Source organism: Microcaecilia unicolor, chromosome 3 (assembly GCF_901765095.1).
Source record: "Microcaecilia unicolor chromosome 3, aMicUni1.1, whole genome shotgun sequence".
NCBI lineage: Eukaryota > Metazoa > Chordata > Amphibia > Gymnophiona > Siphonopidae > Microcaecilia > Microcaecilia unicolor.
In genome coordinates this window covers 374,435,774-374,461,536 of record NC_044033.1, presented here as the reverse complement: position 1 = coordinate 374,461,536, position 25,763 = coordinate 374,435,774, and the positions used below count along the sequence as shown (strand labels likewise).

Sequence of the window (25,763 nt, the reverse complement as noted above, 5' to 3'; positions counted from 1 at the left end):
CAGCCTAACTAAGGTGAGGATGAGAAGCATGAATCAAACCAAAGCTCAATTCACCTTGTTTTTGAAATTTTACTTCTTTAGATTATGGACAAGACAGCAAAACCTGGGTGTACCCAGCATGGCGTGTATGAGCAAAGGGGCGAGAGTATAGTAAAAGCATTTGCAACAAGCAGAAAATAAGGATACAGAAAGACAAGAGAATACCAGTCTCATGTTGTCTTTCTGAGCTGATATCAGACATGATTATTTGTTGACTTTCCTATTCTTTGAAATCAAATCTTCAAGTTTATGCATGTGTACTTTTGCCTGTTAAACTTGATTGAGTTGTTTAATGAGGTGAGAAAAGTAGCATATCATGAAGGTGCAGTGGATGTTGCCTTTCTGAATTCTGGTCGGGCTTTTAACAATGTACCACACAGAGAATTGGTAAATAAGATGGAGGGCATTTGAATAGTACAGGATGTTGTAAACTGGGTGAACAACGGAATGCAGAGTGTTGGTTAATGACATCCATTCTAGTGAAAGTAAGTTGGCCAGGTGTCGGTGCTAGTGTCATTGTTTTCAATATCTTAGTAATACTGCCGAAGGACTGCAGGTGATATAAAAATCTATAACAGTGTAGATGCACCTAGAAGGGGATGAAAAAAATTAAATGGGGCTTTGAAAAATTCAGTGGATTAAAAAAATGTGTAGCCTAGGTACTTCATGACCCAAGAAAGTTTGGGAACCACTGCCCCTAACAGTTATATTTTACTGTATGTAAGTTTCTATGGTACTGAAGCTAGAACTTCTCCCACAGAAAGTAGTGGGCTAATAGTATGCCTAGTTGCATAAATAGAGGTATCAGTAACAGAAAATGAAGTAATATTGCCTTTGCTTAAGTCACTGGAGTCCTTGGTTTCCACAGGAAAGGCTGTTTTATCCAGCATGTTTGTGATGAGAGACTGACTGTCAGGTTGTACTTGCAGCAGCTGTGTATCTCTTCTGCCCATGCCATGACAGTCCTCCTATCCGCCCTCCCTTCTGGGCTTGGTGATTAGAAAAAGGAATGCAGCAGTGCAGTGCCATGGTTTGCATCCTTTCTGCTGCGTAAGTTCAAAATATTGAAGGTTTGAACTAGAGACTTGCACGGGAACGGGGTTTGGATTCCCGCAGGGACAGAAGCAGTTCTGTGGGGATGGAAGCAGTTCCTGCGGGGTTCCCATGGAAGTGTATGCTGCACTTGTGCCAGCCTCTCACCTACCGAGTACCAAGTTCTTTGAGTTCTGTCTCCTCCTCCTCCTTGCTTTAACAGCACACATGCGGAAAGTCTCCATTAAGGAGGTGGTGGAGATACAAATGGTGATGAAATTCAAAAAGGCATGGGATAAACATAGAGGATCTCTAATTTAGAAAATGGAAGTTATAAAAAAACTAAACTTAAATGACTGCATGCGTTTGGATGTGTCGAGTGACACTTAGATGGCGACTCTGGCTGTGATGAACTAGGGCCGATACTGGGAGACCTGTATGGTCTCTGTCTCATATATGGCAATCTGGTTTAAGATGGGCTGGAAAGGGCTTAGCAACTTTAGTGGCTGGAACATGAGGACAGTGCTGGACAGACTTTTACGATCTGTGTCCAGCAAATGAGAAGATGAATAGGCTGGAGTGGGCTTCGAGGGCAACTCCAGCAGTTGAAACATAAGGATAGGACCGGGCGGACTTCTATGATCTTTGTCCCTGAAACGCCACAGAAAGACCATAATCAAGTATATAATATCACATTCATTGTTGATTTAATCATGAATTGATGATGATTGTCTATTGAGCAGATTGGATGAACCGATCCGGTTTTTATCTGCTGTCATTTACTTTGTTACTATTAATCCTCTCTGCTCCTGGGCTGATGCGCAGACCTCATCTCTGACATAGGCACGAGCATCAGATGTCACCTGACCTACTGGCGTGTGCATTTGGTGATCTCTTAGCACACAGTGCCAGTGAATCAGAGAAGTCTTACATGTGCGCACCAGTGTTCCAACTTCCGTTCCTTTCTTGCCTGCAGTGCTGCGGCTTGAACCCAGAAAGAGACTGAGAGCAGACAGGAATTTTTTTTTTTTTAAGTACCATTAAATTTGTGTGGGACTGGGTGGGGACAGGTTAAATTCTTGCGGGGGTGGGTTAGATTCCCCGCATGGACGGGTGGGGATGGGTTAGATTCCCCACGGGGATGGGTGGGTGGGGACAGGTTGGATTTCTGTCCCCGTGCAACTGTGTAGCTAAACTACACAATTCAAAGTGCTGGGCAGAAAATAATGAAGCAGTCTGAGCTGCTGCTGCTGTTTTCTGTCAAACCTGATTTACAATGAGGACTATCATGGGAAAGGGTTGAGGGAGAGGAGATTGCTGAGTGGAAGAATTTCATGTGTAGGGTGAATGAAGCAATCTGAGGGTTTGCATGCACATAAGAGAGAAGTATGGAGGGAGTATGGGGTGTGAGTGGATTGCTCAGATTTCCCCCTGCATAGAAAATCCCAGTGTAACTTGGCAGTGACAGGTTAACATTAAAGGAGGCTTCGCCTAGACCTATTAGGATGAGTCTGTAGCCCAACTGATGCACTGATACTGGAAATAGTCAATTTTGTGAGCAGAATGCAGTCCATAGAGATGGTCAAAATTAAGATGTTTGGTGGATCTATGAAGCTGTAAATTGATTGTTGTGCAATGCCACTGCCTTTCTTCCCTTTCCTGGTCCAGTGCAAGATTTTGTAAGGGGGGGGGGGGGGGGGGGGTGAGCAGCAGGGCAGCAAAGGTCTAAGATTATAGGTTCGTCTTTGTCATGGATCAATGTTTCGTTGATGAATACTAGGCCAAAGGTTTTTATTACTTGGCATGCTTTTAGATTTCCAGACCATTTAGTTGGCTTCCTGGTTCTCTGGTGTATTTGGTCCATTTATGAGTGTTCTCTATTGCTTAAGGCTTCCTGTCCATCTGTTTGGGCTCTGCCTGGATTGGAGGCGATGTTCTTGGGTAATTATGGTTGCAGAGTATTAGTATTCTGTTGTTCTTTTGTGTTTGAGCTTCCTATGTGGTTAGTAGCATTAGGGTGATTAGTCCTACTTGCAGTTTTGTGATGTGTATTTTGCCCTTTATAGTGAGTGAGCGAAAGGTCGATATTTATCCTGTTCCAGCACATTCGACATGGTTGATCACCAAATCTTGCAGAGAATACTTGATAAAATCTGCATTGGAGGGAAAGTGGTTCAATGGATTTCTAACTACCAGATCTTACCAAGTACAGATGAATTCCACAATCTCTTCTCCATGGAAAACAGGTTGCGGGTCCACCAGGACTCACCACTCTCTCTCCAATATTTTTCAACCTAATGATGGCACCCCTTGCCTGTTCAAACAGGGCCTCAACCCCTCAATGTGGAAACTTAAAAGGATCAAACCTTTCTTCCCAAGGGAAATATTCCGCAGCCTGGTACAATCAATGGTACTAAGCCACCTAGACTACTGTAATGCAATTTATGGTGGATGCAAAGAACAAATCACTAAGAAGCTTCAAACCGCTCAAAACACAGCAACCAGACTCATATTTGGGAAAGCGAAATACGAAAGCGCCAAACCCCTAAGAAAATCCCATTAAAAGAACGAATTGCATTCAAAGTTTGCACCCTGATCCACAAAATTATACACAGGGAAGCCCCGACCTATATGTCAGACCTTATAGACCTACCTACTAGGAACGCAAAAAGATCAGCACGCACATTCCTCAATCTCCACTACCCCAACTGTAAAGGACTAAAATACAAATCCACATACACAACCAGCTTCTCCTACATTTGCACGCAACTATGGAACGCACTACCAAAGGCCATAAAAACAACGCAAGACCTAACTATCTTCCAAAGGCTACTGAAAACTGACCTGTTCAAGAAGGCATACCATAAACAACCATCCTAATTACTAAATAATAAGACTGATCATGAACTAGACAGAACCGAACTCTTATCACTAGATTGATCAACCTCATTGCTATGAATGAATAAGCACTACCACTTTAAACCTTATGTCGAAAATGATTTCTCTATAACTGTTGACCTAACATATGTTCTCCGAGGACAAGCAGGCTGCTTGTTCTCACGACTGGGTTGACGTCCACGGCAGCCCCCACCAACCAGAACAAAACTTTGCGGGCGGTCCCGCACGCAGGGTACGCCCACCGCGCATGCGCGGCCGTCTTCCCGCCCGTGCGCGATTGTTCCCGCTCAGTCTTTTCTTTTCCGCGCTGGAGAGAGCCGCGTTCGTCTCTCTCTCTGTCAGCCCCGGAAACCGGATCGCGCTTTCGCCGCGAAATTTCTCCTTTTCTCCCTTTTTCGTTGTGCTCCGTTTTTTTCTATTTAGTTTTAAAAAAAAAAAAACGCTGAACCACCGAGCGCCGATGACGGGCACCGCAAGAAGGCGAAGAAGCACAGTCATCGGTCGCCCACGACGCATCCGGCTCCCGGCGCCAGGGATGAGTCGACGCCGAGGAAGCGGCAGCGTCGAGAGGAGAGGTCCCCCTCTGTAGTAGAGGTACCACCGCGGCAGGGTGCCAGCACTTTGGTGCAGTCTCCTGGACCCGAACAGCTTCCGGCACCGACACCTCTACCGGCCCCCTCGCCTTTCCCGACAGCGGGCCTCGACGAGTGCCTCCAAGCCATCCTTCCGGGCATCCTGGAAGGGCTGATGCGCCAGACTGTGCCGGTGCCGGGGGTGCTTGCGCCCTCGGCACTGTTGATGGAGGCGCCGGCGTGCTCTAGCCTGGTGCCGAGGCCTCCGACGCCGCTTGCGGCGCCGGTCTCGACCGCCACGTAGGTGGAGTCCCCGTCGACATCGATGGAGGGAGCTTCATCCCCGCCGGCGCGGGAGTCCACTGCTCAACGACGCCACCGAGGTCTCGGTGCCTCGACGTCGAGCCGGGCCCGGTTGAGGACTGAGCTGCAGGAGCTCATGTCCGACACCGAGGAAGAGGCCTCGTGGGGGGAGGAGGAGGACCCCAGATATTTCTCCTCAGAGGAGTCTGTGGGCCTTCCATCCAACCCCACTCCTTCACCAGAGAGAAAGCTCTCGCCACCTGAGAGTCTCTCCTTTGCCTCCTTCGTTAGGGACATGTCTATTTGCATTCCCTTTCCTGTGGTCTCTGTGGATGAGCCGAGGGCTGAGATGCTCGAGGTCCTCGACTATCCATCACCACCTAGAGAGTCCTCCACGGTGCCGTTGCATAATGTCCTCAAGGAGACACTGCTTCGGAACTGGTTGAGACCATTATCTAATCCCACCATTCCCAAGAAAGCAGAGTCCCAATACAGAATCCACTCGGACCCAGAGTTAATGCGGCCCCAACTGCCTCATGACTCGGCGGTCGTGGACTCTGCTCTCAAGAGAGCACAGAGTTCGAGGGATACCGCTTAGGCGCCCCCGGGGCGGGAGTCTCGCACTCTGGACTCGTTTGGGAGGAAGGCCTACCAATCTTCCATGCTCGTAACCTGCATCCAGTCTTACCAGCTCTACACGAGCATCCACATGCGGAATAATGTGAAGCAACTGGCGGACCTGGTCGACAAGCTCCCTCCGGAGCAGTCCAGGCCTTTTCAGGAGGTGGTCAGGCAGCTGAAGGCGTGCAGAAAGTTCCTGTCCAGGGGTATTTATGACACCTGTGACGTGGCATCTCGTGCTGCGGCCCAAGGTATAGTGATGCGCAGGCTCTCATGGCTGCGTGCCTCTGACCTGGACAACCGCATCCAGCAGAGACTGGCTGACGTCCCTTGCCGGGGGGATAATATTTTTGGCGAGAAGGTCGAGCAGTTGGTGGACCAACTACATCAGCGGGAAACTGCCCTCGACAAGCTCTCCCACCGGGCGCCTTCAGCATCCACCTCAGCAGGTGGACGTTTTTCCCGGGCCAGGCAGGCTGCGCCCTACGCCTACAACAAGCGTAGGTACACCCAGCTGGCCCGAAGGCCTCACCAGGCACAGGGACAGTCCCAGCGCGCTCGTTCCCGTCAACAGCGTACGCCTAAGCAGCCCCCTGCGCCTCCACAGCAAAAGCCGGGGACGGGCTTTTGACTGGATCCATGGGAACATAGCCACCATCAAAGTGTCCGTACCGGACGATCTGCCAGTCGGAGGGAGGTTAAAACTTTTTCACCAAAGGTGGCCTCTTATAACCTCCGACCAGTGGGTTCTCCAAATAGTGCGGTGCGGATACGCCCTGAATTTGGCCGCCCCTCCACCAAATTGTCCTCCGGGAGCTCAATCCTTCAGCTCCCAGCACAAGCGAGTACTTGCAGAGGAACTCTCCGCCCTTCTCAGCGCCAATGCGGTCGAGCCCGTGCCACCCGGGCAGGAAGGGCAGGGATTCTATTCCAGGTACTTCCTTGTGGAAAAGAAAACAGGGGGGATGCGTCCCATCCTAGACCTGAGAGGCCTGAACAAATTCCTGGTCAAAGAAAAGTTCAGGATGCTTTCCTTGGGCACCCTTCTGCCAATGATTCAGAAAAACGATTAGCTATGTTCCCTGGATTTAAAGGACGCATACACTCGCATCCCGATACTGCCAGCTCACAGACAGTATCTCAGATTCCGTCTGGGCACACGGCACTTTCAGTATTGTGTGCTGCCCTTTGGGCTCGCCTCTGCCCCACGGGTGTTCACCAAGTGCCTTGTGGTGGTTGCGGCGTATTTACGCAAGCTGGGAGTGCACGTGTTCCCATATCTTGACGATTGGCTGGTCAAGAACATCTCGGAGGCAGGAGCTCTCCGGTCCATGCAGTGCACTATTCACCTCCTGGAGCTGCTGGGGTTTGTGATAAATTACCCAAAGTCCCATCTCCAGCCAGTCCAATCTCTGGAATTCATAGGAGCTCTGCTGAATTCTCAGACCGCTCAGGCCTTCCTTCCCGAAGCGAGGGCCAACAACCTCCTGTCCCTGGCTTCCCAGGCCAGAGCGTCTCAGCAGATCACAGCTCGGCAGATGTTGAGACTCCTAGGTCATATGGCCTCCACAGTTCATGTGACTCCCATGGCTCGTCTTCACATGAGATCTGCTCAATGGACCCTAGCTTCCCAGTGGTGCCAAGCCACCGGGAATCTAGAGGATGTCATCCGTCTCTCCACCAGTTGCCGCACTTCACTGCTCTGGTGGACCATTCGGACCAATTTGACCTTGGGACGCCCATTCCAAATTCCACAGCCCACGAAAGTGCTGACGAAGGATGCGTCTCTCCTGGGGTGGGGAGCTCATGTCGATGGGCTTCACACCCAAGGACTGTGGTCCCTCCAGGAAAAGGATCTGCAGATCAACCTCCTGGAGCTCCGAGCGGTCTGGAACGCACTGAAGGCTTTCAGAGATCGGCTGTCCTGTCAAATTATCCAAATTCGGACAGACAATCAGGTTGCAATGTATTACATCAACAAGCAGGGGGGCACCGGATCTCGCCCCCTTTGTCAGGAAGCCGTCGGGATGTGGCGTTGGGCTTGCCAGTTCGACATGCTTCTCCAAGCCACATACCTGGCAGGCGTAAACAACAGTCTGACCGACAGACTGAGCAGAGTCATGCAACCGCACGAGTGGTCGCTCCATTCCGGAGTGGTACGCAAGATCTTCCGAGAGTGGGGCACCCCCTCGGTGGACCTTTTCGCCTCAGACCAACCACAAGCTGCCTCTGTTCTGTTCCAGACTACAGGCACACGGCAGATTAGCGTCGGATGCCTTTCTCCTCCATTGGGGGACCGGCCTCCTGTATGCTTATCCTCCCATACCTTTGGTGGGGAAGACCTTACTGAAGCTCAAGCAAGACCACGGCACCATGATTCTGATAGCGCCTTTTTGGCCCCGTCAGATCTGGTTCCCTCTTCTTCTGGAGTTGTCCTCCGAAGAACCGTGGAGATTGGAGTGTTTTCCGACTCTCATCTCGCAGAACGATGGAGCACTGCTGCACCCCAACCTTCAGTCTCTGGCTCTCACAGCCTGGATGTTGAGGGCGTAGACTTCGCTTCGTTGGGTCTGTCTGAGGGTGTCTCCCGTGTCTTGCTTGCCTCTAGGAAGGATTCCACTAAAAAGAGTTACTTTTTTAAGTGGAGGAGGTTTGTCGTTTGGTGTGAGAGCAAGGCCCTAGAACCTCGTTCTTGCCCTGCACAGAACCTGCTTGAATACCTTCTGCACTTATCAGAGTCTGGTCTCAAGACCAACTCAGTAAGGAATCACCTTAGTGCGATTAGTGCTTACCATTATCGTGTAGAGGGTAAAGCCATCTCTGGAGAGCCTTTAGTCGTTCGATTCATGAGAGGCTTGCTTTTGTCAAAGCCCCCTGTCAAGCCTCCTGCAGTGTCATGGGATCTCAACGTCGTCCTCACCCAGCTGATGAAACCTCCTTTCGAGCCACTGAATTCATGCCATCTGAAGTACTTGACCTGGAAGGTCATTTTCTTGGTGGCAGTTACTTCAGCTCGTAGGGTCAGTGAGCTCCAAGCCCTAGTAGCTCATGCTCCGTATACTAAATTTCATCATAACAGAGTAGTCCTCCGCACTCACCCTAAGTTCCTGCCAAAGGTGGTGTCGGAGTTCCATCTTAACCAGTCAATTGTCTTGCCAACATTTTCCCAGACCGCATACCCGCCCTGCTGAACGTCAGTTGCACACATTGGACTGCAAAAGAGCATTGGCCTTCTACTTGGAGCGGACACAGCCCCACAGACAGTCTGCCCAATTGTTTGTTTCTTTCGACCCTAATAGGAAAGGGGTCGCTGTCGGGAAACGCACCATCTCCAATTGGCTAGCAGATTGCATTTCCTTCACTTACGCCCAGGCTGGGCTGACTCTTGAGGGTCATGTCACGGCTCATAGTGTCAGAGCCATGGCAGCGTCGGTGGCTCACTTGAAGTCAGCCACTATTGAAGAGATTTGCAAGGCTGCGACGTGGTCATCTGTCCACACATTCACATCACATTACTGCCTCCAGCAGGATACCCGACGCGACAGTCGGTTCGGGCAGTCGGTGCTGCAGAATCTGTTTGGGGTGTAAATCCAACTCCACCCTCCAGGACCCGAATTTATTCTGGTCAGGCTGCACTCTCAGTTAGTTGTTCTTCGTCGGTCAATTTCTGTTATACCCTCGCCGTTGCGAGGTTCAATTGACCTGGGTTCTTGTTTTGAGTGAGCCTGAGAGCTAGGGATACCCCAGTCGTGAGAACAAGCAGCCTGCTTGTCCTCGGAGAAAGCGAATGATACATACCTGTAGCAGGTGTTCTCCGAGGACAGCAGGCTGATTGTTCTCACCTACCCTCCCTCCTCCCCTTTGGAGTTGCGTTTTTGATCATTTTTGCTTGTCATTCAACTGAGCGGGAACGGTCGCGCACGGGCGGGAAGACGGCCGCGCATGCACGGTGGGCGTACCCTGCGTGCGGGACCGCCCGCGAAGTTTTGTTCCGGTTGGTGGGGGCTGCCGTGGAACTCAACCCAGTCGTGAGAACAATCAGCCTGCTGTCCTCGGAGAACACCTGCTACAGGTATGTATCATTCGCTTTACAATCCAATCTATTACTCAGGAACTTATATGCAATACCATAACGTATTCTTTTCTACTATGTATGTACTCACCTTAACGCAATACCACTTTAATCCTTATGTCGAAAATGATTTCTCTATAATTGATGACTTAACATACTTACAATCCAATCTATTACTCAGGAACCTATATGCAATACCATTACGTATTCTTCTTTACCATGTATGTACGCACCTTAATGCAATACCATTTGTAATTCTGTTAACCGGAAATGGCAACCGCCATTACGGCAAATGTAAGCCACATTGAGCCTGCAAATTGGTGGGAAAATGTGGGATACAAATGCTATAAATAAATATATGCTGGTGATGTGACAATATTTATCCCTTTCAAGAAGAATCTATCTGAAATTACTACCAAGATCTCGGATAGTATAAACACCAAGGAAGCCTGGGCCTTGGCGCTTAAATTAAAATTAAACAGGGAAAAAAACACATTGCCTAATACTAACATCTCCATACAATAATGAATGCTTCACAAACATCATTGCCAGAGGAACATCATTCCCAATAGTAGACAAATAAAAATACTAGGAATTACTAAAAGTACAATACTAGGAATTACCACCGTCTTTCCTTCGCTAACTAGGTTACAAACACCACCAAAAAAATGTTCCACACTATGTGGAAACTGAAGAGTATAAAAAACTATCTCCCCAAAAACATATTCCACAAACTTGTCCAAACCATGGTCCTCGCCCATACGTATTACTGCAGCAGAATATACACAGAATGTGAGGAACAAACATTTAAAAAACTGCAAACAACAAAACACAGCAGCAAGACTTGTATTCGGAAAAAACTGATTCCACAGAGTGAGACCACTACTCCAAAACTTACATTGACTACCCATCAAAGCACGAATGCACTTAAAGATATGTACCCTAGCCCATAAAACTATATATGGTCTCACTCCAGAATGTATGATACACCTGATAGATTTACCATTACACAACATAAACAAGATTGCAAGATCCTAGTTAACACTACACTATCCTAAATATCAAGGCCTACGATACAAATCTACACAAAACCAGCATCACATACATCAGCACTAAAACCTGGAACTCTCTACTGAAAGGCTTAAAACATGTGGAGAACTACCTAACATTCCGAAAACACATGAAAGCTCATCTGTTCAGGCAATTTCTTTGACAAAATCGCATAGCCAGGAGATCCTGGCCAACACACCAGAGCACATGATCTCATACTGAACTGAACTAGGATTACCTCTACCCCCAACAACTTTGATACTTGCATAAGTGCATAAGTATTACCATACTGGGACAGACCAAAGGTCCATCAAGCCCAGCATCCTGTTTCCAACAGTGGCCAATCCAGGTCACAAATACCTGGCAAGATCCCAAAAAATTACAAAGCATTTTATGCTGCTTATCCTAGAAATAGTGGATTTTCCCCAAGTCCAATTTAATAATAGTCTATGGACTTTTTCTTTAGGAAGCTGTCCAAACCTTATTTTAAATTCTGCTAAGCTAACTGCCTTTACCACATTTTCTGGCAACGAGTTCCAGAATTGAATTACACGTTGAGTGAAGAAAACTTCTCCGATTCATTTTAAATTTACTACTTTGTAGCTTCATCAAATGCCCCCTAGTCCTAGTATTTTGGAAAGTGTCACGTCTACCCATTCCACTCCACTCATTATTTTATAGACCTCTATCATATCTCCCCTCAGCCATTTTTTCTCCAAGCTGAAGAGCTCCAGCCGCTTTAACCTTTCCTCATAGAGAAGTCGTCCCATCCCCTTTTATCATTTTTGTCTCCCTTCTCTGCACCTTTTCTAATTCCACTATGTCTTTTTTGAGATGTGGCGACCAGAATTGAACACAATATTTGAGGTGCGGTCACACCATGGAGCGATACAAAGGCATTATAACATCCTTATTTTTTTTTTTCCATTCCTTTCCTAATAATACCTAACATTCTATTTGCTTTCTTAGCTGCAGCAGCACACTGAGCAGAAGGTTTCAACGTATCATCAACAATGACACCTAGATCCCTTTCTTGATCGGTGATTTCTAATGTGGAACCTAGCATGACATAGCTATAATTCGAGTTCCTCTTTTCCACATGCATCACATTGCACTTGCTCACGTCATTTGCCATTTAGTCTCCCAGTCTCGTAAGGTCCTCTAGTAATTTTTCACAATCTTCCCTCGACTTAACTACTTTGAATAACTTTGTGTCATCAACAAATTTAATTACCTCACTAGTTATTCCCATCTCTAGGTCATTTATAAATATGTTAAAAAGCAGCGGTCCCAGCACTGACCCCTGGGGAACCCCACTAATTACCCTTCTCCATTGAGAATACTGACCATTTAACCCTACTCTCTGTTTTCTATCTTTTAACCAGTTTTTAATCCACAATAGGACACTACCTCATATCCCATGACTCCACAATTTCCTCTGGAGTCTTTCATGAGGTACTTTGTCAAATGCCTTCTGAAAATCCAGATACACAATATCAACCGGCTTGCCTTTATCCACATGTTTGTTCACCCCTTCAAAGAAATGTAATAGATTGGTGAGGCAAGATTTCCCTTGACTAAATCCATGTTGACTTTGTCTCATTAATCCATGCTTTTGAATGTGCTCTGTAATTTTGTTCTTCATAATAGTCTCTACCATTTTGCTTGGCACCGACGTAAGACTCACTGGTCTATAATTTCCCGGATCTCCCCTGGAACCTTTTTTACATAGGCCACCCTCCAGTCTTCCGGTACCACGCTTGATTTTAAGGATAAATTACATATTACTAACAACAGTTCCGCAAGTTCATTTTTCAGTTCTATCACTACTCTAGGATGAATACCATCCGGTCCAGGAGACTTTCTACTTTTCAATTTGTCAAATTGCCGCATTACATCCTCAAGGTCTATAGAGATTTCATTCAGTTTGTCCGACTCGTCAGCTTTGAATATCAGTTCTTGCACTAGTATCTCTCCCAAATCTTCCACGGTGAAGACCGAAGCAAAGAATTAATTTAATCTCTCTGCTATAGCTTTGTCTTCCCTGATAGCCCCTTTTACCCCTCGGTCATCTAGCAGTCCAACCGATTCTTTTGCCAGCTTCCTGCTTTTAGTATACCTAAAAAAAATTTTACTATATGTTTTAGCCTCCAACGCAATCTTTTTTTCAAAGTCCCTCTTTGCCTTCCTTATCAGTGTTTGCATTTGACTTGACATTCCTTATGCTGTTCCTTATTATTTTCAGTCAGTTCCTTCTTCCATTTTCTGAAGGATTTTCTTTTAGCTCTAACAGCTTCCCTTCACCTCACTTTTTAACCATGCTGGCTGTTGTTTGGTCTTCCGTTCTCCTTTTTTAATACGCGGAATATATTTGGCTTGGGCTTCCAGGATGGTGTTTTTGAACAGCACCCACGCCTGTTGTAAATTTTTGACCCTCGAAGCCGCTCCTCTAAGTTTTTTTTTTTTTTTTTCTTTTTTTTTCCTTCACTGTTCTCATTTTATCATAGTCTCCTTTTTTTAAAGTTAAATGCTAACATATTGGATTTCCTGTGTATACTTCAAAGCTAATATCAAATTTGATCATATGATCACTGTTTTCAAGCGGCCCCAGCACCATTACCTCTCGCACCATATCATGCGCTCCACTAAGGTCTAGGTCTAGAATTTTTCCTTCTCTCGTCAGCTGCTGTACCAGCTGCTCCATAAAGCAGTCCTTGAGTTCATCAATGAATTTTACCTCCCTAGCATGCCCCGATGTTACATTTACCCAGTCAATATCGGGGTAATTGAAATCACCCATTATTATTGTGTTGCCCAGCTTGTTTGCTTCCCTAATTTCCTTTAACATTTCTGCATCCATCTGTTCATCCTGGCCAGGCGGACGGTAGTACACTCCTATCACTATCCTTTTTCCCGTTACACATGGAATTTCAATCCATAGGGATTCCAAGGTGTGTTTTGTTTACTGCAGAATTTTCAATCTATTTGATTCAAGGCTTTCCTTAACATACAATGCTACTCCTCCACCAATTCGATCCACCCTATCACTACGATATAATTTGTACCCCGTTATGACAGTGTCCCACTGGTTATTCTCCTTCCACCAGGTCTCAGAGATGCCTGTTATATCTAATATTTAATTTAGTGCAATATATTCTAACTCTTCCATCTCTTATTTCTTAGGCTTCTGGCATTCACATATAGACATTTCAAACTATGTTGTTTGTTCCTATTTACATCGTGCTCTGCACTTGACAGTATTAATTTGGAATCTTTTGTCTGATTTTTATTTAAGGACACCTGATCTACTACAGTCTCTTTTGCAACCTCACTATCGCGATACCCTATCTTCCCTGTTTTGGTGATATCTTTGAAAGATACCTTATCCCGAATCATGAGCTTTTGAGCGATTGTCAGCCTTCCCCCAGTTTCTAGTTTAAAAGCTGCTCTATCTCCTTTTTAAATGCTGATGCCAATAGCCTGGCCTCACCCTGGTTAAGGTGGAGCCCATCCTTTCAGAATAGGTTCCCCCTTCCCCATAAGTTAATTGTAAGCCACACTGAACTTACCACCAGGTTGGAAAATGTGGGATACAAATGCATAATTAAATATTCTGTAATTATGCTTGCCTGATGATGATTGTCTTCCTTGCTGGTTGTGTTTGAGTCACTCAAAGGAAATAAGATCACTGAAAAGATTAAGGTTTATCTATAATACAGTGTGTGAATAAGTGGAAGTGATGTGGAACAGCTACATTTTGAAAAATTTGGGAAGGTTATAACATTCCCTGCAACTGTTAACAGTGTGAATGTAAAGTGTCTCATGTTTTTACTCTCTTTTAGAGGAATCTAAAATATTTCTTTATAAAATTGCTTTTAGATTCTGATCATTAAAGCTGCCAAACAGAAGGGGATCCAGGTGACCTGCGAGGTAGCTCCACATCATCTTTTCTTGTGCCTGGATGATCTAGAACGAATTGGTGAGGCCCGTGGCCAGGTACGGCCCATGCTGGGCACACGGGAGGACATGAATGCTCTCTGGGAGAACCTAGAGACCATTGATTGCTTTGCTACTGACCATGGTGAGTGTTGGTAATTAGGTGGACAGTGGGAGTGGGTAGCAGTGATGGTAGGAGAGGCTAACTGTGCAGGTAGTGAGGTGGGTGAATGTACAGCCTTCAGAAACATGAGAATTCAAGAATAAATAATTTGCAGACAACTAAAAGGAGTCTGCTACCAAAGCATGAACCTGTTAGCACTGCAGATTCCACATCAGCAGGTGTGAAATTGATTATCTTCTCTGCCCAGATCTGGGGTAACTCAGAAGCACACCTGATATATATCTGAAAAATAATCCATTGGCATGTGCGCTTATAGATGAACTCTGAAAAAACTAGCAGCAGGCAAAAAAAATGAAAAGCCTCAGCAGGTATTGCTTGAGTACATACATTTTAGTTCCTTCATCTATTCAACCTATAACATTTCCTGATTGGACTCTGATCTGTTGTGGGCAGTTAGCTGTGGTATTACAATGGTTTCCATAGTGTTTGTTATTCTGCTTATAAATATAAATTAATTCTATATTATTAATGCAGAGAATCTTCACCGAATAGCTTTTCATCTTGAATCTAATCAATAGAAATAAAACAAAACATGGAAAAGAAAATAAGATGATACCTTTTTTATTGGACATAACTTAATACATTTCTTGATTAGCTTTCGAAGGTTGCCCTTCTTCGTCAGATCGGAAGCAAGCAAATGTATAAGTGAGACATCAAAGCATTTCAGTGACAGTCTAACAAGGTTGGGGGTTTATAGTGTGAGACCAGGAGATATGCATGGGAACATCAAAGCATTTCAGTGGTAGTCTGATGGGAGTGGATAGGTGAGAGGAGGGTGACACACAGAGCAATACAACTTTATGGTTTATAATGGGCTAGAAAGCCGAAAGCCCAGATCTTTGTTAAGTCCTGTCTGGTGGGTGTCAAAATATTCAATCATTTTGACTTTAAAGGTCTTAAGTTCCTGTATTGTTTTAAAGTTACCTTTCAGGATTCTTACTATGAAATCACTGGTACAGTGTTCTGGTTTTGTAAAGTGCTGCCCCACAGGGGTAGAATCCTGTCTGGCACTGGCATTTTTCATATGATGTCTATGTAAATTAAATCTTGTCTTTAGCATTTGGCTTGTTTCTCCACTATAGCATCCTTTGTCACATTTTTTTACACTGAATGATATATACCACATTGGAAGATGAGCATGTAAAGGATTCCTTTATGTTGAATATTTTTCCTTTGTGAATGACTGTGGGGTCCTGTGAAATGTTTTGACATAGCTTGCAGCTTGGATATATTTCAAGGATGTGTGCCGTTCTCTTCTTTTTGAGTCTGTGTTGGGAGTTTACTTCTGATTAGCTTGTGTTTTAAGTTGGGTGGCTGTCAGAAAGCAAGCACTGGTGGGGATGGGAATATTTCTTTCAGTAATTCATCCTCCTGGAGTAGAGGCTGAAGATCTTTTATGATTTTTCTTAATTTTTTCAGCTCTGGGTTGAATGTCACTATAAAGGGGCATTCTGTGTGTGGCTTTTTTTTTCTTTGTACTGTAGCAGATTTTCCCTGGTTGTTTTGAGGGAGGAGGCAATGTTCTTGGAGATTATTTTGGGGTTGTAGCCTTTCCGTTCGAAAGATGCAGTCAGGATTTCAAGGTGTCTGTCTCTGTCCCTTGGGTCAGAACAGATATGGTGGTATCTTGTGGCTTGGATGTAAATAATGAATCTCTTTGTATGTGAAGGGTGGAAGCTGGAGTTGTGGAGGTAGCTGCATCTGTCTTGAATCTAGAAGTGCTGAGCTACTCCTATTGAGATTCTCTGTGACATTATGCACCAATATGTGGTTTTATTTATGTATACAGGCAGCTGTACAGACTTGCAAAATGGCTATTACAACTGACAGAACTAGCAGCGTATCCACACTGGTGCATTAATCCACAAGACCGTGGTATCATGCTTTAATTTCTAATCTGTCAAAAGGCTTTTACTGTATCTTACATAAGTAATGGGAGCCTTGGGTAATACTGCTTTACAGATGTCTTTTAATGTGGTGTAAAGGTTAACCCTCCATTTCTGGTTTCCTGTATATAGCACCTCATTCTGTGGAAGAAAAGAATAGTAAGAATGCACCTCCCGGCTACCCTGGTCTGGAAACCATTCTGCCTTTACTGCTTACTGCTGTCAGTGAAGGGCGCCTGACTATCGATGACATCATCAAACGGCTGTATGAGAACCCACGGAAGATCTTCTCACTGCCTGTACAGGAGAACACATACATAGAGGTGATGAAACTCTCTTCATATTTTCACACACTGACCTTTCTTACTTGTTAGGTCTCAGATGAGAGCCATGCACCCCACAAACCCACAAATCTTCATATTTGAGATTTGTGGTAAGCATGGGCTCATTTTTTTTTCCAAACTTTATTTTTATGACAGCTACAATCTGTTCATCTTGATGAGGAGAGATGGTCAGGTGGGAATATCTTAATTCTTTTGAAAGGCAGATTTCAGTAGGATCTGATAAAATGAGATCCTATTGTGTAGAAAATTTGTAAGAGCTTGTGACTCTAGTAGAATTACCCCAGTGTGTGCAAGACTGTTTGAGAGACATATTTGCAAAATTAGTGTTCTGCCCCCAAAAATAATGGGAACAAAAAACATTTAAATATGTGCAGAGGAATCCTATCACTGTATGTGCATACATAATGGTGAACATAAAGATGTTGATGAATGTAGCAAACTATTGATACATGCACATAAATGACAAAGTTTGCATTTACATAATGATTCTCACATGGACCTTCAAATATATGCACATCCAAGAGTACTACAAGGGCAGCTCTTTAAAGAGGTGCCGATATTTAGGTGCTTAGAGGGCACCAATTTGGAGCCTGTTTTATATAGGAAAGTAAGCTCAATTTTCCTTTATAAAACGCTAGTGTAACTATGTTTTTCAGGGAATGCTGGTCTCTAACCCTGACCAAGGACTGTCACCATGATGGCTGGGTGGAGGATTATAAAATATGCATAAACACAAGGTAGTTGCAAGTGAAAGCTCATGATGTCATTTTCCATCAGAAACCAGATCTGATTTGCACTGAAATCCCAAAGAAGCAGGAAAAACCGCTGGGGAAAAATTATAATATACCTTCCCACTATTTCAGAACCTGTGGGATTATTATGTCACTACCCAAGAAAAATATCTAGGTGTCGCCATAGGCATGGAGACTGAAAACCACTGAGTTTCAAATATGGGTACAAGTGAGCTGTCAGCCTCCTGAACATATACATCTAAAAATGTCTGTTTTCAGTCTCAGTAGATGGTAGCAGTGATAAACCTGTGCCCGGTTTTACTTGTGGTTCCCGGGGGGGGGGGGGGGGGGGGGGGGATTGGTTCCTTTCTTTGGTTGGGGGGGGGGGCTTTTTGTGCTTTAGAGGCAATAAATCTTCCAGCACTTAAGATTAAAAAAATAAAAACAATGCAATCCCCAAACCCTCTCTCTCTCTGCTGCTGGACAAGGGTTGAGGCCTGCAAGATGTCACACTCAGGTGGCCGAGTTTCCCCCTCCTTGGAGCCTGGTTTGAGCCTCAGTTGTCCTTCTCTGCCTGCTTGTGGACAGGCAATCTGGAGTCCTGAGGGGTCCTGCCCATTGGCCTTTTGGCTTGCTTTGAGAGTCTTGTTTTCAGCTCTTCAAAAAAAAAAAAAGTCCTGCTAGATTGAGCGGAGTTATGAGTCAGACTCCGTCTTTTCCCTGGGCCATTACAGCTTTTTCCCCATGCGAGGGTTCTAGTGACTGTTTAGCTTTGTGTTCATCAGGGGTTTGTGCAGGTGCCATGAGTTTCCAATGCCTGACGTGCTGGGCGCTCAGTCAGCACCGTGCGGTGGATTTGACGGGGCACTGTTCTTCCATGGGTATTTTTATTGACTCTTCTCTTTGTCTCCAGATCTTGAATGTAGTAAAAAAAAAAAAAAAAGCCTTTATTTTCTGAGACAGCTCCGTGCCATTAGAAACACGATAGATTTTGATTCTCTCTGTATTCTCTCATATGCATACATTACATCTAGCTATGACTACTGAAACGGAGTCTCTGCCGGTATCACAAAATACAACCAAAGCAATTACAAATAATTCAAAAATACTATGGCACATATCCTCTGCAGAGCTTCAAAATATGCAGAGCTGCTCCTCTCCTAATCAGACTTCACTGGATCCTGATAGAGTTTAGGATTAAATTCAAAAACTTGACCCTGACATATAAGGCATTCCATAATGGAATACCAAATTACTTAGTTGCAGTAATTATTCCTTACACCCCGGCCCATACTCTCAGATCACTCACCAATAACAGATTGGTGCTCAGTGTTTGAGAGCTAGGTAGGAGTTCACATGAAATTCTTCTTTCCCTATCATCAAGCCGATCAATCCATAGACTGGTGGGTTGTGTCCATCTACCAGCAGGTGGAGATAGAGAGCAATCTTTTGTCTCCCTATATGTGGTCATGTGCTGCCGGAAATTCCCCAGTATGTTCTCTATCTCAGCAGGTGTGTGGTCTCACAGCAGCAGCTCTGGCTAGGTCTCCAAGCCTAATTGTTTAGGTTTTGTTGAGTACCTGGGGTTGAGGGCTCTTCGTGAGCAAGTGCAAACCTAGTGGTGCCAGGTCCCTCCTTTTCTCCCCCCTCCTGCTGGCTCCGTTAAAAAAAAAAAAAAAAAAGATTTTTAAAAAAACGTTCAAAAAGGACGTGCATTTGCTGCTGCTCACTGGAACAAGTCGTCGCTGCTCGGAGCAAGAAGCAGGTAATATTTCCCTTTTACAGCGGGCAGGGGGTTCCCCGAACGGTCTCCACGTGGCGATGGCCTCGGATGGCAAGGGCACGAAAACATGCTCCCCGGAACGCGTTTGCGCGCCTAGCGGGGAAGCGGGGGAGCTCGAAGGTAAAGTCGCCCTTTTTGGGCGGGGAGAGTTCCCTGGTTTTTCCTCTGGCGCGGCAGCCTTAGGCGCCCATCCCCCGCTGGCCGCCCTCCCGGTCGTGACCGGCCACGCTGCTCGGACGGCGTCTTCTTGGGCCGCCCTCGAGGGGGGAGACATTAACAGCTTGGTCGTCCTTGACTTGGGCGACAGTAAAAAGTCGGCGAAATTAAAGCGCCATTCTTCCCACGCGGCTCCTTCTCGGAGTTTTGCGCCGGACGCCATTTTGGACGCGCAACATGCCTCTCCCCCGCTCCTGGGAGCACAGATGGAGGGCGCCTCTAGGGCCGCGGCACAGGCTGCAGAAATGCACAGACTGGGGGGTTTCTCCCCTGAGTTCATTTTGCTGCTGCATCAGGCCTTTCTTATGCAGAACACTGCCCCTGCTCACCTCTCTGATAGGGGTGATGAGGCCTCTATGCTTAAGCGCCCTCGGGTGGATCTTCCACCCCCGGGGGACTCAGTCTCCTCTGATGTGGATGACGGCAGCGTGTCTGAGTTCTCCCAGAGATCCTTAGCGGACTCTATGGAAGAGACTGATCCTCGCTCGGATGGAGCGGACGACCCCCTCTGCAGTGCGGCTTTTTCGCTCAGAGGATTTGCCCAACCTGCTTGTGCAGGCCATGAGCATTTTGAAGATTGCCTCTCCAGAGGAAGGCCCTCTCTCAGCCTCTGCTGGCTCCGCCATTATGCTGGGAATGAAGCGCCCGCCTAGAACCTTCCACGTTCATGAAGCCATGCAGACCTTAATTTCAGCACAATGGGATGCCCCTGAAGCGAGCCTGAAAGTAGCCAGGGCTATGTCCCGTCTGTACCCCTTGCCTGAGGGGGAGCGGGAAGCCTTTGTCTGGCCCACGGTGGATTCCTTATCACTGCCGTGACTAAGAAAATGGCGCTGCCGGTGGAAGGTGGCACTGCCCTGAAGGACGCTCAGGACAGGAGAATGGAGGCGGCCTTAAAGTCGTCCTTTGAGGCGGTTGCTCTGAGTTTGCAAGCCTCGGTTTGCGGCTCCTACGTGGCTAGGGCGTGCCTGACTGTTTTGCAGCGGCCTTCCCCCTCGGATCCTTTCTGGAGGGCGGAATGGCTGACCCTGGAGTCGGGTTTGGCCTACTTGGCAGACTTGCTGTATGATGTTTTGAGAGCCTCGGCCAAAGGTATGGCTCAGACGGTCTCTGCGCGGCGGTGGCTCTGGCTTAAGCACTGGTCTGCTGACCATGCCTCTAAATCTCGCCTAGCCAAGTTGCCTTTTAAAGGCAAGCTGCACTTTGGGGATGAGCTGGACAAGATCGTGACGGAGCTCGGCACGTCCAAGGGCAAGAGGTTGCCGGAGGTCAGGACTCGGGCCGGCAGTGCCCATCCTGGTTCCTCTAAGGGCCGATTCCAGGAAGCCCGTCGGTGTCGCCCGGGCAAGTCGGCCTCCTCTGCTTCCACTTCCTTCAAACGGAACTTCTCCCCCAAGCAGCATTCCTTTCGCAGGGACCGCCGTCCCGGAGGTCTGTCCTCCGGCCCGCCCCCAGGGTCGCGTACCCAGTGACGGGGACCTGGTCCATGGCTCAGTGCAGATAAGAGGAAGGTTGTCCTCGTTTCTGGGCGAATGGATCAGGGTAACTTCAGACGCTTGGGTTCTGGAAGTCATCAGAGACGGCTACAAGCTAGAGTTCTGCCGACCCCTAAGAGACTGGTTTGTAAACTGTCCTTGCAAGTCCCAGGTCAAAGCAGCTGCTGTGCAGCAGACTTTGAACAACCTGATCCGCCTGGGCGCGGTGGTCCCGGTGCCAGTAGATCAGCTTGGCAAGGGGCGCTACTCCATTTATTTTGTGGTGCCAAAGAAAGAAGGTTCTGCTCGGCCTATTCTCGACCTCAAGGGAGTCAATCGGGCCTTGAAAGTTCGGCACTTCCGGATGGAGACCCTCCGCTCCGTAATGGCTGCGGTGAAAAAGGGAGAATTCCTGGCCTCCCTGGACATCAAGGAAGCTTACCTACATATTCCCATCTGGCCACCTCATCAGCGCTTTCTGCACTTTGCAGTACTGGGCCGACACTTCCAGTTCAGAGCCCTCCCGTTCGGGTTGGCTACGGCCCCGCGGACCTTCTCCAAAGTAATGGTGGTCATGGCGGCCTACCTCCGCAAGGAGGGAGTGCAAGTCCATCCCTATCTGGACGACTTGCTGATCTGAGCCCCTTCCTATGTGGAGTGCAGAAGAGCTACAGACAGGGTCATTGCTCTTCTGAGCTCCCTGGGATGGGTCATCAACTGGGAGAAAAGCCAGCTGCGTCAGACTCAGTCCCTGGAGTATCTGGGAGTTCAATTCAACACCCAAGTGGGCAGAGTGTTCCTGCCGGACAACCGGAGCGTCAAGCTTCGGACCCAGGTGGACCAGTTCCTAGCCTCCTCTACTCTTCGAGCTTGGGACTATGTGCAGCTGTTGGGCTCCATGACAGCCACGATGGAGGTAGTGCCCTGGGCCAGGACTCATATGAGACCACTACAGCACTCTCTTCTGCGGCGGTGGACTCCAGTCTCAGAGGATTACGCCGTACGCCTTCCTTTGGATCCAGCGGTGCGAAAGGCGCTGAGCTGGTGGCTGAGGCCAGGCAAGCTGTCCGCAGGAATGCCTCTTATGACCCCAGAGTGGGTTGTCGTCACGACGGACGCCTGCTTGACGGGCTGGGGAGCCTACTGCCTGGGACGGACAGCGCAGGGGCTCTGGTCTCCTGCAGAGATGAAATGGTCCATCAACCTCCTGGAACTCCGAGCCATTCGGTTGGCGCTTCTAGAGTTACTCCCGGTACTGGTGCTGAGGCCTGTGCGGGTCCTGTCGGACAATGCCACAGCTGTGGCCTATGTCAATCGCCAGGGAGGTACCAGGAGCGCCCCTCTAGCCAAGGAGGCCATGAGGCTATGCCTGTGGGCGGAAGCAAATCTGGAACAGCTGTCGGCGGCCCACATTACGGGAGTCATGAATGTCAAGGCGGACTTTCTCAGTCGCCATACCTTGGATCCCAGAGAGTGGCAACTGTTTGCTCGGGCGTTCTTGGACATCATGAAACGCTGGGGCCGGCCGAGCCTGGATCTGATGGCGTCCTCGGCCAATTACCAAGTGCCGCGTTTTTTCAGCAGAGGACGGGACCCTCGATCTCTGGGAGTCGATGCTCTTCTCCAGCAGTGGCCGGCACAGGAGCTTCTCTACGTGTTTCCACCCTGGCCCATGATGGGCAGGGTGCTAGGCCGGGTGGCAAAGCATCCGGGCCGGGTGATCCTGGTGGGTCCGGATTGGCCCAGACGTCCCTGGTATGCGGATTTAGACTCTCGGTGGACGGCCCTCTGCGGCTGCCAGCGGAGCGGGGCCTCTTACATCAGGGTCCCGTGGTGATGGAGGATCCCTCCCCCTTTGGTCTTACGGCCTGGCTCTTGAGCAGAAACGGCTGAGGAAGAAGGGCTTCTTAGACAAAGTCATCGCCACTATGCTGAGAGCGAGGAAGCGCTCTACTTCTACCACTTATGCCAGGGTTTGGCGTACCTTTGCGTCGTGGTGCGAGGCAGACTCTGTATCGCCCTTCACTGCTCCAATATCTTCGGTGTTGGCATTCCTGCAAGAGGGGCTGGAGAAAGGCCTGTCGCTCAGTTCGCTGAAAGTCCAGGTGGCGGCTCTAGCTTGCTTCAGGAGTCGTCTGAAGGGGGCTTCCCTGGCTTCACAGCCAGATGTGGTACGCTTTCTCAAAGGAGCTAATCACCTGCGCCCCCCTCTGCACTCGATAGTGCCTACGTGGAATCTGTCTGGTGCTATGGACCTTGCAGAAGCCGCCCTTCGAGCCCTTGCCAAGGGCATCGCTGAAGGATCTGACGTTGAAAGCGGTCTTCCTGGTAGCAATCACATCAACCAGAAGTTTCCGAGCTCCAGGCGCTCTTGTGTAGAGAGTCGTTCCTGCGATTCACTGAGGCAGGAGTATCTATTTGCCCAGTGCCTTCCTTCCTGCCCAAGATTGTTTGTTTTTCGATTCAATGTGAATCAGCAGCTTTACCTACCCTCCTTTTGTAGGGAGGATTACCCAGAGGAGTACCCTGCGCTCAAATACCTGGATGTTAGACGGGTCATCATCAGATACTTGGAAGTGACCAATGATTTACGGAAGTCGGATCACCTGTTCATGCTGTTCGCAGGCCCTTGTAAGGGTCTGCAGGCATCTAAGCCTACGGTGGCACGTTGGGTCAAGGAGACGATCGCGGCAGCTTATGTGGCGGCAGGGAAGATTCCGCCTATTCAGCTGAAGGCACACTCTACTAGAGCACAAGCAGCCTCGATGGCGGAGTCCAGATCTGTCTCCTTGGAAGAGATTTGCAGAGCGGCTACTTGGTCGTCGGCTCATACCTTCTCACGACATTACCGCTTGGATGTGGCTGCTTGGGCTGAGGCCCAGTTTGGGGCTTCAGTGTTGTGTTCAGGGATTTCCATGTCCCGCCCTGGGTGAGTACTGCTTCGGTACATCCCACCAGTCTATGGATTGATCGGCTTGATGACAGGGAAGGTAAAATTATGTATCATATCTGATAATTTTCATTCCCTTAATCGTAGCCGATTAATCCATAGCCCCTCCCAGATATCTGTATTGTTTGTGTTCTGGTTATATTTCAGGTTCAAGTTCAGTCTTCATTTCCTGTTCACGAGGACGTCGTGTTCAAGTTCTTCCAATTGAAGTCTCTTCGAGTTGAGACGATTTTGTGTTACAGTGAGCTGTTGCTTCCTCTCCCCCCATTTCGGCGGTGGCTGGATTGATAACTAAATTATGCCGGCGCTCCCTCCCGCTTGTGCGGCTGTAGGGTAGCTTTGTATCCCTCCCGCTTCGGCGGTGTTAGGGTAAGCCAGCTCCTCCCGCGGTTGCGGTAGCAGGATAAGCCAGTTCCCCCCGCGTCGGCGGGTATGGTTTCCCGCCCACCGCCCCGGCGATGGTGTGCTGGAATATTTCCCCTCCCCCGCTTCGGCGATGGTGAGCTGGGCAGAGTGTCCCTTTGTGGGTGTAATTCTCTAAGTGCTGAGTCCTGCGGATGGAGCTTTGATATCGACATACTGGGGAATTTCCTGCAGAACATGACCACATATAGGGAGGCAAAAGATTGCTCTCTATCTCCACCTGCTGGTAGATGGACACAACCCACCAGTCTATGGATTGATCGGCTATGATTAAGGGAAAGAAAATTATCAGGTATGATACATAATTTTACCTTCTATTTTCATGCCCCCGCTTTGTAGAATTCACTACAACAGCAAATTCGTTTGGAAAAAATTCATACCCTTCCTGCCGGGCTTTTCTAAAAACTCAGTTTTTTTGGCTTGCATTCAACATAGACTGATGCAACAATATTTTTCTCCTTTCATTTCTGAATTGATAACTTGCAACTTGCTGAAAGTTGTTTTTTTTTTTTTAAATTAGACAATGTACTCTTGATTATATGAAGATTAATGAATAAATGTTAGGTGATGTGCCCCTTGTATGAATGTTGTGTTTTCTTGCCTATATTTGAGTGGAGTTCTTTTAGGATTTATATATATATATATATATATTTTTTTTTTTTAATTGATTACCCAATGTAACGTGTTTTGATTTGCTTTGGCAAGAATTGAGAGTATAGTAAAATGATAAGGAAAGCGTGGCAGTGGCTGTACTGGGGTCGGGTGGGTCCTTCTTGTGCCGCAGCAGTAGCCATGTTAGGAGCGGCAGTTCCGATTTTGGCAGGAACCACCGCCATCTTATAGGCATCATCTGCTCCTGACAAGCCCTCATGGTTGGTGCCCATGTCTTCCGCTCTACCTGTTCTGGAATCTGTGATGGTTCCTCAAAGATCTGGGGTGGGTTTTCCACCAGGCTTTGTGTTGGCCATGTATAGGGCATTTTACTTACATGGAGAGGGTGGCCATTTGCTGCAGGGTCTTCGGGTACAGTCCCAGGGGGTCCATTTCCCTCCTCTTCCCCTGCCCTCCAAAAAGCGGGTGGATGGGAGTGTAGAGGAGTTCTTGAATTGTGGTTCCCCGCCGTCTGAGGCAGATCAGGATTGGGGGGGGAGGAGGAGGATGATTTGGACCCGGAGCAAGTTGTTGGGGAGGACAGTTGGATGGAGGAGTTACCATTGGGGCAGGACTCCTTGGTGGTCCGTATATTTC

The 25,763-nt window shown here is 47.6% G+C and overlaps 1 protein-coding gene across 1 annotated transcript in view; it reads left to right on the top strand.

The window, feature by feature from the left end:
- CAD (carbamoyl-phosphate synthetase 2, aspartate transcarbamylase, and dihydroorotase) overlaps positions 1 to 25,763 on the top strand; it is a 448,399-nt gene that overhangs the window by 340,456 nt on the left and 82,180 nt on the right. The window contains exons 31-32 of the mRNA XM_030198598.1: positions 14,467 to 14,668; positions 16,726 to 16,916. Coding sequence (XP_030054458.1) covers positions 14,467 to 14,668; positions 16,726 to 16,916 — 393 coding nt within the window. The remainder of the gene's footprint in view (positions 1 to 14,466; positions 14,669 to 16,725; positions 16,917 to 25,763) is intronic.